The sequence below is a fragment of the Cryptomeria japonica genome, chromosome 9 (genome assembly GCF_030272615.1).
Source record: "Cryptomeria japonica chromosome 9, Sugi_1.0, whole genome shotgun sequence".
NCBI lineage: Eukaryota > Viridiplantae > Streptophyta > Pinopsida > Cupressales > Cupressaceae > Cryptomeria > Cryptomeria japonica.
Genome location: NC_081413.1, coordinates 735,571,568 through 735,591,889, shown reverse-complemented (window position 1 = coordinate 735,591,889; position 20,322 = coordinate 735,571,568). Strand labels below are relative to the sequence as shown.

Below are 20,322 nucleotides of genomic sequence, written 5' to 3'. Positions count from 1 at the left end.
TTCTAAATTTTAGATCAGTCCATGTTAATTTGTAAATGATGCTCAAAAAGTATTATTCTTATGCATGTGATGAATGTTAAACCCTTTGCATTGATATTTGGTATCACACTTCTAATCAAAAGTCCAAAAAACATGATAGCAAACTTTCAAAAAGAACTCAGAAAACTCAGTGAAAAAATCAGAAAATCAGAATTGTAAGGGTAAAGTCAGAATTTTCAGTGAACAGCTAACTAGGGATCTTTCAAACTATGGATGAAACTATTTGTAAAGTTTACAAGGGTGGCATCCTTTATATACATTTACTGCATGCTTTGATTCTTTTTTTCCTTTTTGCTTTAAAGTGAAGCAGAGAAAGTATATGGTTGAGCCACCTCATAAGTGTCCCTAAAGGAACATTTCTTGGCATTTGTGACTAAAAAGTGTTGGATGGCATCTGCTAGCTGAAAGGGCACCTTTCTTTTTTGGTTTCATTTTATCTTTGGTTGAGTGCACATCACTAAGGACTTTGCAACTTGAAAAGCTGCTAGGTTAGAATTCTTTAATGGCGTTGCCACCTGAAAATGGGGCCTAAACTTATGTTGTGTTAATCTCTTTGTTGGCGGGAAGAACTTTATAAGGTCATTGACATGTTTTATGACTTTGGGTGGAACTTTTTAGTGGCATTGACTCTTAGAAAGTGTGCCACATAGCTTGTAACAACCCCTACCATGATATTCCTTACCAAACTCGAAATTTCACAATCTTTACAAGTTTCGGTGCACGGGCAATTTGTCAAACAGTTTGTTGGACTGATTTGAGACTATTTTCTTGCTTGTTTGGAGAAATATTATCCTTCATCATCATAACGTTCATTGATTCATATTCAAAATAGCTATACTGCATTTATACAAGAATTCATTGCATAATTTGACCACATAGAGATTTAATAAATGACATGGTATTACTGTCCCAATGGTATACACAGTGATTTCCTTACAGCAGTTATTTTTATGAGAAAATTCAATATTAATAATCCAAATAATGACCTGGAATTACAAGTAGCACTTGAAAGATCCCTAGCCAAATCTGGTCCAATTTTGTGATTTTGATAATTCTGATTTTTGTTTCCAAATTGTCTTTGACCAGCGAATGAAGGAATTTGTATTTGTTTGTTTTTGTGTTTTCTGAATTTTTTTTCTTATTGAGTTGAATGCCAGTAAACTACAATGCTGGAAATGAAGAAACAATGAACTAAGAACTGAAACAAGTATTTTTTATTTAATGACAAGGGCTGATTACATATCCCTGATAGCATACATTCACAATTCAAAGGTCTGAGATGAATATTCTGCCCACAAACAGATCTGATTTATCCTCCCATGCTGCTCATAAAACTCTACGCCAAATATGGATGTTGCATGTGCATGCAAGGTGGTTTGGTTGACTGATAGGGACTGTGGATGGGCTGATAATGACTGCTGCTGATCTGATTTGTGCTCTGGAGTGCACTCGAACCTACTACAGACCTGAATTCTCTTCTGAACTCTTTATGCCCAGCGATAAAACTCCAGCAATGGCCTCAATGGAGCATGATATACCCTGATCTGCTGATGGATGATGACCACGAAGGGCCCAAAAGACCCAGATCTGCAATATAACCTCTGATACTAGTCTGAAATAGGTGTGAAACTCTGATTTTCTTCCTCTAATGGATGGAAGTGATGTTCTTCTGCAAGGGATGGTTGGGATTTCATCCAATCATCAAGCTCAAGGGAGTTTTCGTTCCCAAGAACCCTAGCTATGCTGCAATCTCTGCCTCCAAAGCTCTGAAATCTGTCTTCTCATGTCAAAATTGAATTCAAGAATGAATGAATGAAGCCTCCTCATGTCTTTTAACAATTCCAAACCCTAATTTGATTTTAGGGTTGCAAGACTTTATTTAAATAAAGTTTATTAAACTTTATTTCATCCTCTTATTAACTTTATTTCATTCCCTTATGTCTCCCTCAAGATGTACGACCCCTTTAGGCTCCCTTTATTAATAGAATTAAGTTTTTCTTAAAAACAACTTAATTCATGTCTCCTAGGCATCATGGCACAAGGGGTGCCCCTTTATTATAATATATAGTGACTTAATTAAATTACTTTGATTTTTATTTAAATCAAACTTTAGACAATAATTTATTTAATCGAGATTTATTCATAAATCTATCACCTGGACTCCAAACTGAAAACTCTTGATGCCCACGCCATCGTGGTGATATCTAAAAATAGTAGGTGAACTGGTAGTGCCCTAGAAAATAGGGATTCTCCTAAAAGTTAGGAGATTGTCTCCAATCAATTGAAAATGCATGTAAGGGCACCTGCTCCACTCCCAGTCCTTCGGGTGGATAACCAGTCAATTGGTAGTCCTCCCTAAAAAATAGGAGCCCTCCCTAAAAAATAGATGGTCTCAAATCATTTGGAATGGTTTGTAGACCCCCCAGAACCAACTCTCAGTCATTCCCTAAAAAATATGAACTGCCTCTGAACTTCCAAAATGGCTTAGTAAGCCCCGACGCAATTCCACAAGCCTCAATATGGGTTCCCACTCCACTCCACTAGCCTACAGAAACCTGATGATAGGCCAATCCCTATTCAACTGCCTGTCACCTAGGAAGGGGACATTATAGTCCTCCCTTCCTAGAGATTGTCAAGCAATCTGCACCTGCTCGCTGAAACCAAATGTCGGGATCCCAGATCAACCTCAAGAACACTACTCCAACCACCCTTTGCGCTACTTTGATACAAACATCTTTATGCCCATGACTGAGAAGCGACCCATCATGATCCCGTTGAAGCTGAGTACCAAACATAACTATGTCGATCCCCCTGTAGCTGCTGTTATAAATCAGAACAGCATCTATCCAACTGAGTACCTCGTTTCAAATGAACCAATAAACACCTCTTATGATCAAAGGTAACAAGTACTCATCCAAGTGCCAATCAAGGACAAGGGGAAAGGGATACAAACTTCGCCAATACTCCCAATCAACCGCTATTATAAATTTTCTTATGCTCTCACAAGAATAATCAAATTCTTCATAAGCTAATGTGTCATCATTAAGTAGTACTGTGTCGATTAACAGATTTGCCTTTCCTTTAATATTTATATGTCTGAAAATAATGACTCGTGCATACCCTTCATGAAAAAGCAAATGAACCAACAGTTGGGTGAACCGAGTTTTATTTTATCCTCTGCATAAGAGTGCAACTCCTCGTAAGATTTTCAATGAATTTTTATGCAAATAACTCAGAAAGAGACTTTTTACTAGAAAGCAAGAAAGGCTTTCACATTCATTTGTCAACACAAAAGAACATTGCAAGATGATTATCAATAAATGTAAAGCTCACAGACTTTACTTCTACAAATATTCATTCAATATAAAAACTTATTCCACCAAGTATACTCAATGTAGCATAAATGCTTATCGATTCTCGCTCATGCCTCACAAGACAAGGGAGATCAGAGTCATTTAAACAACAATGTAACACTTTTTTTTAAACAAAAAGAAAATCAATGAATTTATAGACTTAGAAAGAACTGGTAATGAAATAAAGTATTTCGCACATAAGCATACATCCCAACAAAGATTGCTATATCTTTCAAACACACAGATTTGAAGATCGTATCAAAATATCATTCTATTCATGTACCAGAAATGTCTTCATTGAAATTCCAAGAAAATTAAGTTTGTTCCTTTAAATCAAAGTTTTTCGGACCTTAAACAAAGCTTGCTTAATTACATTTATAGCCCCCAGGCCAATAGTTGGTTTGAAAAATAACCCTAAACTTTTAAACTCTACCCCAGAGTTAAAAAAAACTGTTTGTTTTGAACTGAATAAAACTTAAATGAGCAACAACCATAGACAGGATGACAGCTCATCCATAAACCGGTCATGACTCCATCGTGGAAGAAGCGGCTGCTGATTTGTCTTGTTTTGTCGTGGCACCACGCACATTTCGCCATTCCAAATGTGTGGCTGAGAAATTCAGGATAACTTGATAGTGTGGGAGTCCAATGTGTAGAATGCGCTGCTTCCAAACTTCTTTGTCCATGTTCACCTGCATAACTTTTTCTTTATGCGCTTCCAAGTGATCAAAGCAGACTGTTAGCATCGATTCTATCCTTGCTACTTTAGAAAAGTCGTCTGTGGTTAGAGACTTTGTCTCTTTAACAAGCTGTACTCTTTCTTTGAAGTTCTTGGCCATATCTGCCTCAGGTTCAATTGTCTGCCCATCCTCCTTCAAGAGTTGTATATCGATGCATTTTAGATCCTTCTGCATCGTATCAATCAGTTCCTTTAATCCTTTTAGTAATTTGGCATATCCTTCATGACCTTGCTTAGTGATAGAATTTCTCCATTCAACATTCTTCTTTGGCACATACAACACATTGTCATCCATGTTTTCTACGGGCTTCTCAGTTAGAAATTTCATAATGCCAAATTTTTGCACATCATTCATCTGTGCCAAGACCGCTACCCATTTGGTTCTTTCTTTTTCCTATGCAATAGCTTCCAGTTCTAACTCTTTGCTCATAGTTATGGTGTTGTCATATACCTTGACCAGGGTAGCAATGTAGTCCGTACCCTATTGTACTATAGAATCAAGCCACTCATCAAATACTTCAGCTATCATGCGGCTTCTCTGGACTTGATCTAACAATTTTTGATTCACCGGTGATTTGGGGTCAAAGGACAATGTCATTTGTGTTAGGGGCTGAGGACTCGGATGATGTATGGTGTTGATATAGTCTACCATCTGGGTGACAACTTGTTTCAGCTCGCGTTTGCCCTTCTCATCTTTCCAAGACCTGGATATCATCCTCTTTGTGGAGGATTCTAAATGTTTAGCATCTACATCCCTTGAAGCAACTCCCAGGTCAGTCTTCTCCATAGTAAAATCATCCTCAATGGCTTTTTTTGGATCTCTATTTGAGATGGGCTTAGCTACTTCCGCTATCCAATGACCTGTTTCGTCATCAACCTCCATCATTGCCTGCATTTTGAGCTTCTTGGGTTTAGATATTTTCCCAAGGCACTTGCTTACCATATCCTCCATGGGAATTGTAATAGGAACAATGTTGTGTTTCTTCCCAATTGAAGCTCCAAGCCATCGAGAAGTACTGGAAGTTTCTTTAGGCGACGGAGGTGTCTGAGCATCAGGTGGGTTGACAATAGTCATAGTGCTCATCGGATTTGGCTCTTCTCCCGGTTCTTTGCCTACATCCATATCCTGCACTGGAGGGTTACTCAACACTTGTTGATCCATCGTCACCTGAGTTTCTTCGCCTGGATCCAAGTCCACAACAATTTGATTCGCCACTGGTTATCTGTTCTTCTTTTTGCTCCTTGAGTGAGTAACTCGAACTGCTGAAGAACTCAGTGGGGATCTTTTTGATCTTCTAGATTGAACCTCTCCAATAATTGGCCTTGTGCCACCTGCAACATCAACAATTTTGTTAGAGGAAGTAGGAATTTGAGTTGTAGCAAGTGGACCAACTGTTAATTCATGAGTGATGATCGACTCCTTTCTAAATTTTCGGTCCCTTAGCCATTTCTCTGTTCTTCTTATGACATTGAAGGACTTGGCTTGAATATTTTTCTCTTCCCTTTTGTCCCAGTCAATCTCAGGAATAGGTTGTCCTTGAACCCTTTCATTGAATTCGGGATCCAATATATCTTCCCCTTCCTCTTCTTGTACTACAGACACATTAATGGGTAGCTTCATGGTAATAACCTACTGTAAAGTGAATCTTGACCATAATCTCCTCCTCACTTCAAATTCATCACAACAGTTTTCCCAGTAATCTTCTAACTGAGGTTCATGGAAGAAATGGTCATCAACATTCAAATTTTCTACAACATATCCCCTTCTATCAAACTTTTGCCTGGCAATGTAGGGCTGCAAATTCATTTTCTTGAACTCTAATTCTAGGTTCAAGGCATCAGATACAGATTTACAACTGTAGTAACCAAGTTCAATTGGGAAGACAACTCCGGATTTACCCTTTGTCCCTAACCTTTTGTCAATGTGGGCTAATTGTCTGCTTACTTCAATAAGCACATAACTGTCGAAAGCATATCTGGGCAATTTGAATGGTTCACCTTCAAAACCCCCCACTCAGATATAAGTAATTCTGGGAAACTGAATGAAATAGCTTCCATATATGCTAATCAGCTCCATGGCCTCAGCTGACATTCTTTTATTAATGTCTCCCTGCAACTCAAAGGCAAAGCCTTCTTGGGAAAAACATCATTTCATCTAGTGAAATGTTTTGCATGTTTTTGTTGTTGCAGGTAAGGGTAATAATCATAAACCTTCATGCCGTCTACCCAAGGCTCATTATGCAATCCTTGCCATTCTCTGGTACAGTATGAGGAGTCGAGGACATGTAAAAGCTTGACATTCCAACAAAGTTGCTCAAACCCTCATGGAGCCTTTCAGTGATAACCTGTGCCCAATCAAGGTATTTTTCACCAGTTAACAACACTTGAATATAGAAGTACATCCAATCCTCCCAATAGAAAGAGTGTGAGTTCCCTTTAAGTCTATTTAACAATATGACAATATCTCGCACCTCTGTGATGAAATGCTCCCTAGTAAGAGGCTTAGGTAGCCAGGACCCCCCTTTCTGAACCTTCAGAAGCCAATTCCTTGCAATGACGCTTCTATATGTTCTTTTCTTCTTAGAGAAAAATGCATGAGGTTCCAATTGACCAGTCTTCGTACGGCTCCTTATGAGGGATTCCCATTGCATCCATCACCATCTCTTTGTTAATTTCCACTAGCAGTTCGCCACTGCTAGTCCTAATGCGCCTGCTATCAGCATCATATCTGTTCACACATGCTATTACTAGATCTGGACAAGGAGCGGCAGTTGGGAAAACAGTAGCTTCAATCAGGCCACTTCTAACTATTCTCTCCATCATCGAATTTGCCCTAGGGTTTTTAGCTCTTTCTAAGAAATCTCCCAAGTCAGCTTGGGCCAATGAGGTGTCACTCAGCTCTGGCAGTATACTAACTAGGCATGATGTGGGACCAAGTTTTGGAAGAGTCGGCCTCATAATGGCCGCTTTTACATTTATCAAACAGTTCCTAAACAAGACAAAATTTTATTCCAAAACAAAAGAATTTTCCTACATTGACTGACCTTCTGAGCTAGTAACACAATGGAGGGAAATTATCAAAAGTCACTTGTTACCACCATGAAATCTGTGAAACCCTCGGAAGTATGGAGTTGAAATTACCTTCGGCGTCTTTTGCTCCTTCAACAATAACAACTACTACTTTCACAATTTTGAGAATTCACATGTTAAGAAACGGAAAACAACTGAGTAACATCTACACACGCCTCATAATGATTCATTCGAACGTGTGAGATAACCAATGATTTGATAGGCACCTGACAACTTTCTTAATTACACATCAACTCCGCACAAACGGTTTTACGTTTTCATGATTTCTTTCCAAATTTAGAATTTTAAATTATAAGATGCCAAGAATATTCCTTTTGCCGTGCCACCTTTAGTGTTATTAATGTCCTCGGGGCCAAACTTGGAATGAACCTTTGAACTTTGAACCAACTTGCAAGGAGTTCAATGGTTCAAGTTCAATCCGAAGAAAAACAAAAGAACTCTCAACTTGCGGCTCAACACAACATCGGGAACTAGCGAAGACCCTTAGCAAACGTAAAAGAAGACTTTGAACCTTGAACCTTGAACCGATTTAGGAATGGTTCAAAGTTCAAGTTCAAGACCGACTTAACACATTCACACTCGCTCGCTTAACAACATTACAAAGCCGCGACCCGCGCAAGGGGATTGGTTGAACCTTGAACCTTGAACTAACTCGCAGGTTCAACCGGTAGGTTCAATGGGGCAGAAAAGGTGAAACATAAAGGAACAAAAGGTGCATGATTAAAGACGGATCAAACTGAATGCGGGAAACAAAATTAAATACACATTATTTTGTTCAAAACAAATAATGGGGTAACATACTGCATAGAAGTTCTGAAGGCTATCAATGCAAAGTGCAGATTTTGGCTCATATGATGGCAATGAACTGCTGGTCAAAATCAGGAAACCTGATTCCTTTTGTTGCATTGCATGTCTTGATTGATTGTGACGTTCCTGTACCTTAAGGAGATGTTCAATTTTTGGGACTGTTCTATATCTACTGTACCGAAGTACAAAAACTCAGTCCTATGATAGGTTGCATTCACAAAAATATCATGTTCTATGCTCGCACATTGCCTATCAACTAATGGAGAGGGTATAACATCAATCTCCTCTTGATTACAAGCTTCAATATTTTGAATAACACTGGGTTGAGTACTACTGTTCATGCTCAGAAAATTGGGATCGACTGCTTCATTTTTATACATGACTTTGGAAACTTCATTGCCATAGCAAGTATTCATACTTCCAGCTGTCCCATTTTGTACCTCATTCTTTAGTGACTTAAGCACAATCTTCTTACCATCAGCCGTAAACTCTGACTCCATCTTGTTCTTCCAGGATGCATAGAAATGATTAGAAGACCCTCAAGCTGGCAGGATCATTGCTTTGATACCACTAAAAGATCCCTAGCCAAATCTGGTCCAATTTTTTGATTTTGATAATTTTGATTTTTGTTTCCAAATTGTCTTTGACCAGTGAATGAAGGAATTTGTATTTGTTTGTTTTTGTGTTTTCTGAATTTTTTTTCTTATTGAGTTGAATGCAAGTAAACTACAATGCTGGAAATGAAGAAACAATGAACTAAGAACTGAATCGAGTATTTTTATTTAATGACAAGGGCTTATTACATACCCTTGATAGCATGCATCCAAAATTCAGTGGTCTGAAATGAATTTTCTGCCCACAAATAGATCGGATTTCTCCTCCCACAGTGTTCATAAAACCCTAACACCAAATATGGATGTTGCATGTGCATGCAAGGTGGTTTGGTTGACTGATAGGGACTGTGGATGGGCTGATAATGACTGCTGCTGATCTGATTTGTGCTCTGGGCGGCACTTGAACCTGCTACAGACCTGAATTCTCTTCTAAACTCTTCATGCCCAGCTATAAAACTCCAGCAATGGCCTCAATGGAGCATGATATACCCTGATCTGCTGATGGATGATGACCACGAAGGGCCCAAAAGACCCAGATCTGCAATATAACCTCTGATACTAATCTGAAATAGGTCTGAAACTCTGATTTTCTTCCTCTAATGGCTGGAAGTGATGTTCTTCTGTAAGGGATGGTTGGGTTTTCGTCCAATCATCAAGCTCAAGGGAGTTTTCGTTCCCAAGAACCCTAGCTCTACTGCAATCTCTGCCTCCAAAGCTCTGAAATCTGTCTTCTCATGGCAAAAATGAATTCAAGAATGAATGAATGAAGCCTCCTCATGTCTTTTAACAACTCCAAACCCTAATTTGATTTTAGGGTTGCAAGACTTTATTTAAATAAAGTTTATTAAACTTTATTTCAACTTTATTTCATCCTCTTATTAAGTTTATTTCATTCCCTTATGTCTCTCTCAAGATGCACGACCCCCTTAGGCTCCCTTTATCAATAATTCATGTCTCCTAGGCACCATGGCACAAGGGGGGCTGCTTTATTATAATTTATTATAATATAAAGTGACTTAATTAAATCGCTTTAATTTTTGTTTAAATCAAACTTTAGACATTAATTTATTTAATCCAGATTTATACATAAATCTTTCACCTGGACTCCAAACTGAAAACCGTTGATGCCCACGCCATCCTGGTGATATTTAAAAATAGCAGGTTAACTGGCAGTGTACTCCTAGAAAATAGGGATTCTTCTAAAAGTTAGGAGACTATCTTCAATCATCCGAAATTGCATGTAAGGGCACTTGCTCCACTCCCTAGTCCTCTGGGTGGTCAACCAGTCAATTGGCAGTCCTCCCTAAAAAATAGATGGTCTCAAATTATCGAAAATGATCCATAGACACCCTGGAACCAACTCTCAGTCATTACCTAAAAAAGAGGGATCCCTCCTAAAAAATAGGAACTGCCTCTGAACATCCAGAATGGCTTATTAAGCTCCAACGCAACTCCACAAGCCTCAATATGGGTCCCCACTCCACTCCACTAGCCTACGGGAACCTGATGATAGGCCAATCCCTGCTCAATTGCCTGTCATGTAGGAAGGGGACATTACAACACTCCCTTGATATTTATTCATTTTGCACAAGGTATGGCAGCTTTTAATGAATTTTGGCAGTCTTTAAGGGGGGCAACTTCATCCCAAGTGGTTATATTGACTCCTTATGACTTTCAAATGGGCTTTCGATAGTCTTTGAAACTCATTCCTCAAACTACATTGAAAAAGTCTTCAGCCTCCTTTGAATATTGAACTCCCTTTCCCTTGCAATATGTAGTCTCTGATATGGCTGGGTTATGCTTGGCTAGTACCAAAGTATTGTATGAATTTTTCTACTATTTCATCTTTCGCATGCACACACCAACACTAATAAATCTTGTGATTTTCACTTTCACACACATTGTAATTACTAATATTTCACCTTTTATACACACCCAGACAAATTTACTATTTGCTTGCAAACATTAATAAAAAAATTTCTGCTCACCTAACAAACTTGTAAATCCGTGTCTTTTGGAAAGATAATTCTTTTCAAGCAATTTCTTGCACAATCTCCTTCAAATTTGCACACTTGTGAACCCTATATGAATTCATCAAGGTTGGCTTAAATGGGTTTTCTTCTAGTCAACCAACAAAGAACCCAAGGGTTTTCGTCCTAGGTTTGCTCTCATAGAAAGCTTCAAAATTCACAATCCAGCATGTGCAAATGAGCTTTCAAATCCTCTTTCATAATCTTCCAATAGAACTTTCCTAAAAGTGTAATTTTCCCCTCAAAGTATATCATTTAAAACACTTTTATAAAGTGACTTTATAATATTTGTCTTTTAAATCACTTAAGTCACTTTATTACATTAATTAAAATAAAATCATTTGGAAATTTACTTTAATGGACAACTTTATTAATTAATTAATCTATTCCCTAATAAAGTCCGAAGTTAGCCTATGAAAATTGAATAGGCTAAAAGGGACACTTCCGGCTACTCAGCGAAAGGGGACATTGCATAACTTGACATTTATCCTCCTTACTAGTTGGCATGCTTTTATAAGCCCTTTTCCACCTTGGCACATTTTCATATCCTTTTCACCACTTCATGACTTCATTATAGTACTTTCTAGTCACTTTGACCTCTTTTATAACTTTGGGCAGAACTTTTACGTGGATAAACCACACAAAAATTGCGCCCTCCATAATGTTTGTCAAGTGTTTGTTTTGGGCGCAAATCACTTAAATACTTGCCACTTTGGCATGCTTTCTTATTGTTGTGACTTTGGTGTGTGCCACATGTCAACATTTAAATCAGCTTGGGCTTAGATTCTTAATGTCTTTTCCACTTTAAGGACATGGACGGAGTTTTCATGTCAGTTTGCCACTTTGAAGAAACATGGCAGAACTTTGAGAGGGCAATGCTACTCCTAAATGGTGCCTTAAGGACTGATTTCCTCCTCTCTAATAGTAGGCATGATTAGGCATCCTTTCTTCGTCACTTTGCTTCCTTTGTTCATGCCTAGGTGGAACTTTGAGGTGGCTTTGCTATTGGAAAAGTGTGTTTCTCTAAAACTTGGCTTTGCATTATACATGAGCGTGGATTTGTGCTGACATTTCTCTTCATATAGAGTGTTGGAGGAGTTTACTTAGGCTTTTGCAAATCTTGATTCTAGACTCAATTCATTGTCATTTCCTTCTCTTCTTTCTACCGTTGGAGCCATCATCAATCATTAATTATTTAATCTTTCACTCAAAATCATTTAACCTCAGGCAATTTACAAGAATGGGTCTTTTCTTTAAGAGAGATTCAAGTCTCTCTTGCTAAGATAACAACCTTAAAGATTCTCATTAAATCAATAGCTAAAAGCTACAGTTAGACTGACTTTCTTCATGTAAATTTTGAGGGAAACAAGACTGACATTTATTCTGTAGACTTGATAATGCAACAAGAATGATGATAACTCCCAGTTTGCAGCACGATTCAACCTCCAACCATTCACAGTAACACAAAAACTCCTACAACCCTCACAGAACTCCTATATAATCCCAGAACCTCACCAAACTTCAACAGAGATGCTCACAAAGGTCATACATTCCAAAAATGTGTGGTGAGCAAATAAATAACTTCTTTTCAAACTACATATTGGTTACTTCAACTTCACAACTGAGGTTACATTGATTCAATAAGAAAGTGTGTAAAACAAATCATGGCAGCTTAACAAACTTCTGAGAAGTGATAATAATAGTGAATGAAAGATTAAAACCCCACTTTATCCCCCCAGTCTACTCCATTTCAATGCATAATTCAAGTTTAGGTAGCTTCTCAAACAAGCTTCAAGAATTTCCAAGTCTATTTAAAAGTCCTTCAATAATAATGTCCTTCATGCAGGATAATTCAATCTTCTAGGTGTATATTACCTATGCTAGAACTATAATGTTTATAATCATAATGTGTATCACCTAGAAGTGTGATCCAAAACATTGATTTGAAAATTTACACAGTTTTTATTAGAAGCATTCTAAATTTATTGTCATGGGTTGTGGAAATATAATATCTATAACCAAGCTAGAACTATTATTAGGTTCAGGAATTGTAATGTGCCACCAAGGAACACTAGAGGATATGAGCAAAAAGACATAAGAATACATGGAAATGTTTTTTTCTTTGAAGTAATTGAGTTTAACATATACAACACAAACAAGTACTAAAGCTCAAATCTCAAGGTTGGTTAACTTGTTGACAACTGACATTTCACAAGAGGAAGACTTAACACTTGAAACTTCAACTGAACATGGGAAAAGGTCACAAAAACCCTAGGACAAGGTTACTAAGGTGATTAGCGTTACACAAGACCATTCCCAAAGTTACAAGACTTGATTTAGAACACGGAAATATCTACTAAGCCCTAGGTGTCATCGATGGGGTCCTACATGCACCTTTTCACGCTCAAATGCCATTGACACTATTTGAACTAACCCTAAATCAAATCAAGACACCTCTGAAGGTTCCTAGGCAACACCAGATTCGTAACGCAACTAAAACGGAGTCAGACTGAGCTCCTAAGATCCAAAAACCCTAATTGACTCAACTGAAGGACTAGGGCGCCCAAACTGGACACGGGCACCCAGAAAGGACAACTGCGTGCTTGGAGTACATTAGCATAGTGTGCTAGTGTCCACAACTTGCGCTAGTGTCTAAAACCTGCATTGTAGTCCTCAATCTACGCATCTATCCTCCAACACTGGCAAACCTGCAATGTCACCCTCTGATCGTGCATTTGTCCTGACCAGTGAGATTCTTGGTTGGACGGTGTTGTGCGAATCGCACACCCATCCCCGTCTTGGACAGGGACCCCCCCAGTTTTGTGCCTTTCTGTCTTTGCGAAAGAGGAAGGGGATATGAAGGATCAAGTTGGTGAGTGATGGAGTCAGGAATGTCATCTTGATCTCCAAATGCCCTGAAATTTGGCTAAGTCTGGAATTTCCTGATCCTGAAATTTGGCTAACTCTGAAAAACTGAGGAAACCTCCAAAAACTAGAATTTGCAATATAACTCCTGGAGGGCCGAAACCACTCTCAAACATCCTGAAAGTATATATGGAATATAACTTAAAGTATAAGTTTCTTATACTTAAATGTTATATTCCATTAAATGATCCTCCGGGGAGATCTGGGCAAACTTGCCCAAGTGCCCAAGCTCGCACTTCTTGAGGAAACGTTTAAAATCGCCCAAAACGCCCAATTTCGGACCCTGGGGCCAAAATGTGAAAAAGTTCAAAAGTTGCGAAAATGCCCCAGAGGTCCGAAAATCACTTAAGTTGTCCAATTTCGGACCGTGGGGCCAAAATGTGGAAAAGTTCAAAAGTTGCGAAAATGCCCCAGAGGTCCGAAAATCACTTAAGTTGTCCAATTTCGGACCCTGGGCCAAAAAGTGAAAAAGTTGATAAAACTGGCAGGAGGTCCGAAAAAGTGAAATGTTGCAAACGTGCCTTCAGGTCCGAATTTCACTTAAAGCACCAATTTCGGACCCTAGGGCCGAAATTCGAAGTTTCTTCTAAATTTCCAAACGCGTTTTTAGGTTCGAAAAGTGAAAACGCGATTTTGCGAAATATTTTACAAGGTCCGAAAACCACTTAAGCGCCCTCATTTTCGGACCCTCGGAGGTAAATGGAAAGTGCGTCGAGTTTAGGAAACACAAAAAAAAAAACGCGTTTTAGATCCGAAATTTACCAAAAGCGCTTCAAGCCCCGAAAATCGTTTAAAGTGTCCATTTTCGGACCATGGGGCGAAATAAAAAAAAAGGTATAAAGGTGCGAAATCCTACAAAGCTCCTCTAGATCCGAAGTTTGCCTTGGACACCCATTTTCGGACCCCAGCCCCGAAATTTTAAAACTCAGAAATTTGTAAAACGCCTGTAAGCTCCGAAATTTGCAAAAGGATGGCAAGGTCCGAAATTCGCCTTAAGTCTTCAAAATCGGACCCATGAGCCAAAAGTGAAAGGTTTTGAAAACTTGCAAAAAACGTTCAATGCTCCGAGTTTGCAAAATCTTACAAAGGATCCGAAGTTGTCTTTAATTTGCAGAAGTGTTCAAGGTCCGAAAATTACCCTTCAGTTTGCATAAACTCCCCATGTTCCGAAAATATCTCCAGTTCAAAATGTCTAAGTTCTCCAAAATTCACCAGAAAAGCATGAGTGTTATGATTTTAAAATTTGCAGAAGTTCTCCAAATCTCCGAATCGCGCCATAAGAAGATTTCAAAACGTCTAGGACTCGAAAGGTAAAAACGCGTAGAAGTAAATCGCCCGAACACCATCAAGACCAAGGATCAGATTTCACAATCGAAGAGGAAGAGAAGCATTTTCAAGATACATCCCGCAAAGAGCTTCTCAAGCCAGACATCGTAATTAAATTTAATGTTTGTTAAATTAAATTATTTAATTTTCCAAATTGATTTAATTAAGTGAAATTGGTTGATTGCAGGACGTCATCGAAGAACCAGGAGAAAGACCTGAAAGCGCAAACCGAGGAAGGATCGCAATTCAAGTCCAGGCGCTGAAGATTGGAAAAGAAAAGATGCAAGAGCGCAAGAACAGCCGAGCATTGGGAACCGTGCCGTTGAACAAAGATGAAGTCCACCGGCAAAATTGGAGGCAAAAGGCAAAAGAACACTCTGAATGCTGCAAGTTTATGCATTCTCGAGAAAAGGCACACAGTTAGATTTAAATCCAAAAATTCAGTCTTAAAGCTGAAACTACTTTATTGTAAACTGCCTATGGGTCCCGTGCAAGATATTTTTGTGGATAACTATTCCCAACCACCAAAAAGACCGGATAAACCTGAATTAAAGCCAAAAGTGGTTGGTAGTTGAGATATTTGCTGGTTGGATAACTGAGAATTAATTCAGCATGGGTCAAAGCTGTCAGCTTCTGGAAGACAGATCAGGGCCCTTGGATGCGGTCCATCTTGGCCTCTGATTCAAAATTGTAATATCTATAAAAGGCAGAGGCCTTTCTTTTAGAAAGGGTTAGATTGTTAGATTGTTAGAGAGAGAGATTGTTAGAGATTGTTAGAAATTGCTAGATAGTTAGATTTTAGAGTTAGAATAGGTTAGATCTTAGCAGTAGCATAGAGATGCTGCAGAAATTGTTGTAATAGGCAGTTGAGATCAATATATGAACATTGATTTGGTGTTTATTGTCTTGTTTTCATCCTGTTTGCATGGTTTCCTTCAGCATTTTAGATAGATCTTTATGTTTTGGGTGTGCAGGTATTTGATAGATTCGGGCTCATACCACTGAGGATATACTGATTGTGTATCCTTTTGTGTGGTTAACCTGAGCCTTCGATTGTGCTCAGTTCAATTGCAGGTGTTCGTCTGAGCTGCGCCAGAATTGGGTGCTTAGCCATGCGTCTCCAATCTGAAAATCTTCCAAGTCCCTTTGAAGATTGCACCGTTCCTGCAAGGTTGTGAGCCATTCTGGCCAAGCAGGAATTGGTTATGTGGAATCCGTCTACCCGCATACCCGTGTTGTTAGTTTTAGATCTCCTAACCCTTTCCTTTTGCTCTTTATTGCATAATTCGAGAATCACAGCAGACTAGCTTGTTGCCAGTTAAACATAAGTCCCCCTTGTGTTTCCAGCATAAACACATCAAGCCACTGAGAGATCCCGCAGTCAAGACCTGACAAAAGAAACCTTGAGGTAGTCTCCTTTGATCAAACTTAGAAAACAGCATTAGAGACTTCCTTATCTCAAGAGAGAGTAGGATAATCAGTCGGCTATTCTATTCTGCGTTGGCCGTATGAAGTTTGCAGCAATGCGATTTCGTCCACGTCAACAGACGGTTGGACCCCTGGACACCCCAAACACAATGGTGAAGACAAAATATCAATACAACATTTGAATCGAGAGAATTCAACAAAAAGGTGTGGAGACAAGGCATGCAAAGGTGTCCTTGGGTCACTAAGGGACACCTACAAGGCTAGTCGAGAATTGGGTGGACCCTAAACACGTTCAATCCACCCTAAACTTTCCTAAACCTTTACTAACACTCTAGAGATGATCAATACTACTTTAAACCACATTAAGACACCTTGGGACACTTTTTCAGATTGTCTCGAATAAGTCCAAAATGACTCCAAACTATACTAGAATGGACAATAACACGTGACAACATTGGGAGAGGGCTAAATCACTCTCCAAGACTACTCAAGATGTATCTAGATTCATTTTAGAGCACCAATTGAAGTATTCCTACAACATATCAATATGCATTAAGAATTGATAAACTTACAATGCCATAGTTCATGCCCGATTCCAACACCGATACATGTAAAGCTACTCTAAGCCATATCAATACATTTCAATTACATCAATCTCCTCTTGGAGTGTTCAATATACATATAATCAATGTTTACAATTCTTGTTACAATATACAAATGATTATAACTTTGCAAGAAATGGAGTGAGAATTTACAAGTGTTGAGGAAGGTGGAAGAGCTCTCCAAGTCAATCATGAATCAAGTCCACCGGTCTCCAATAATGATTTGCAATGCCACCCGACCATGTGGAACCCTTAGGTACACCGCACCGTGCTTGTGGAGATAGTCGCACGACCCATGCAATCATACAAAGCATACAAAGGGGATAGTAGGCCGACATACACGACGTACACAGTGCATGCATGACACACAATGACATATAAGAATGCAATGCAACATCAATGATAAAGGTAGTACCAAGTCATGAATCCATATCGGGTCACTATTCAAATCTACATAGGGGTTGGATATTAGAAACAATGAAACTGGAGTGGCATTGCATAGCTTGAAGTGATGGCTCATGCGGAACCGAGTGGTCCTCTCATCAAGACGAGGAGACTCGATCATGCCAGATCAATGCCCCATGGACAGCCAGGTCTTCCCAATACATCCTGAGCCTATACAAGCATGCAAATCATGCAAGGGGCATCCTCAATTATCTTATTAGTGTGTTTTCCCAATGTTTTAATTATGTTATCACTTGAATTACTCTTAACTCTCCAATAGGTTATCTTGGCAGCCACTTTGAGCCCTGGCCCCAATTGAGAGCCACTCTCCTATCAGACTCTAATAACCACACCCTGAGCTCATCCCATTCGTCACGAATGAGGAATCGAAATGAAAACAATACTAATTCACAATGCAATACATCAATTTTGCCACTACTCACATAATGCCCAATTGGCCTCAATATCATGGAATATATTCATGGATGGTTCGATGCTTAGGCAGAGAGACTTGAATCAAACTACTCCAATGCTATATATTCATGGATGGTTCGATGCTTAGGCAGTTTTTTTGGTGTGCATTGAAGAAACATTGACGTGAGAGAACAATTCTGTGTTTGGGCTGTGTTGTGAAAAAGAAAACTAAAAAGTCTTATTTGTGTGAGGATTTCATACATGCAATAAAATTCTGAAAATGGGACGGAGTTTGAAATTCTGAATAATTTCCTAATTTCTTTTGTTAATTGAGAATCTTTGAAATTCAAGTGAAGAACCGGTGAAGAAAGAAATAAATGTTGTGAAGGGAGTCATTATTCTCCTTTTAGATCTTCAGGACTAGTGAACAGAAAGACATGCTGTGAAGGGAGTCATTATTCTGTTCAGACTTTCAGGTATACCATTATTTTGAATTTGGCATTCATAAAACTGTTGTTTAAAACATTTTTGGCACAATATCAGTGGTGTTACTGCTGTTCCTTCTCCCAGAATATTCTTTAACAGTTAACAGCAAACATGATATTATCTTTGCCAACTATTTCAGAGATATTATCTTTTGATTTACCAGGCATAAGCCTGATGTCCTAAGTAAGCCATTAAAAATTATAAGATTATTGTTTCTCTCATCTATAATTTTTAATCTCATTGCCTGCCGGTAACATAGTAGTCTTGTCCAATAATTCTTTTTGTGTTGGCGATGATCTTCTGCTTCTATGGTAAATCAATAATTCTGCTCCTTTACATTGATGCACTCATTTGCTTATTTCGGATCTCTTATTTTCATGCTAATGTGTAGGAACTGATATCGGCCTAAATCAGCATTATTCTGGCCTGAAGCTTGAATGAACATGGCTGTACATTGTGATTGCAACATCTTTCTTCTTGATATATTTTTAATTAAACATAACAACTGTGTTGTGTCAATTTAACTTGCAAAGAAATTGATGAATAACTATGTTTTGTTGTGGATATTTACAGGCTACTTCTGAATTCACTGCTGAGCAACAGCTTCGGCAGTTATTATTTCCACACAGTTGTCGCAGGCACCATAAGCAGCGTAAATCTCGTCGTTCAGGAAACTAATATTTGCTATGTAAGATGTAAAGGCTATGATGTTTCTCAACTTTCAAGAGTATGTTTGATATGCAGTTCTGGTCACAAATTTCAGTTCAAAAAATTATCCATGGTTTTTGAAGAGGTCAAATTCATAAAGATGATATTTCTTTACTTCCTCAAAAGGCGTGTTTATGTTATGTTTACCCACAGAAGTGTCATAAAGGAAATCTTTATTTAGCTCAACAAAACTATAAAATTGGTAGATAAATCTTGTCTAAATTTTTTCGTTTACAGGATCAGCTAGCAACTACTTTGCTTTGAGGGGAATTACACATGGAGGAGGCACCAATGTCTAATACTAGCAGACAAATGCAGGGTTCTAAAATGAGCCAAAGAAATGCCTGCTATTATTCTGGATTGTTATTTCCCAGAAGATAAGAGCTGGTTATTGTTTTATGTATAATTAATATTTATGCCATGTAACATGAACCTTTCTTTAATTTTTGTTACTTATAGAATGATTTGACCACACAATGTGTGGTAATGGGTTATATTTTGAGAAAGCAATCATTTTTTACTGACTAAACTGAAGCATTCGACCAGAAATGGGTTGCTTTGTGTGAATGCTTCCTTTATATGCTGGCTGGGCATAAGCAGTTGATTAAGATGGCGTAGCATCCAGAAAGCTTTTGGAAGTTAATTTTAACAATTCCCTGGCAGCACAGAGTGGTGTATTTTGAGTTATTTGAGAGTATGTTATATGAAAAAATTTCGGTATAGGGGATTGTAAGCACAACCAGCATTGGCTTCAGTTTATTGATTATGGATGAGATGGAGCTTTGGGACATGCAGGTGACAATTAGACGTTTTTGCTGATTTATTATAATCTGGTGGTGACTCTCCTTGGCAGTCGTTCTATTTGCTTATTTATCAAAGAAGATTAATCCGTTCGAAAAGCATATTTAGCAATTCTGAAGACAAATCTGTAAGGTGTTGAAGGTACATTCTATTGCCATAATCCATAAGGCAGTTTGAAGAAATTGAATGTAAGCAAGACAGGTGTCTTTAAATATAATTTTTTCTTTCCACTATGCAGATTCATGCATTGTAGATGAGAGTGTATTTTGTGTTTCGGGTTCTTGATTTGCAGGTTAGAATATACAATCATCATATGTGGTAATTAAACATCAAATGTGGAAGATTATTTCTAGCTAGATGCAACAATTCTGCTCAGTTCATGAATCAAATATCGATGAAGATAACATGCAAAAATTGAAAATGGTGCGTATTAGGATTTTAGAAGCTGGGGGAACCTACATTATGTTGTATGCTATTTTGTATTAATCTTTTAACAGATCACTAAAGGCATCAAAG

At 38.3% G+C, this 20,322-nt stretch overlaps 1 protein-coding gene across 1 annotated transcript in view; it reads left to right on the top strand.

Moving 5' to 3' along the window:
• Window positions 1-20,043, top strand: part of LOC131038673 (uncharacterized protein At3g49140) — a 260,478-nt gene extending 240,435 nt beyond the window's left edge. Inside the window, exons 11-12 of the mRNA XM_057971181.2 lie at window positions 18,871-18,985; window positions 19,243-20,043. Coding sequence (XP_057827164.2) covers window positions 18,871-18,975 — 105 coding nt within the window. The 3' untranslated portion in view covers window positions 18,976-18,985; window positions 19,243-20,043. The remainder of the gene's footprint in view (window positions 1-18,870; window positions 18,986-19,242) is intronic.
• The last annotated feature ends 279 nt before the right edge of the window (window positions 20,044-20,322 follow it).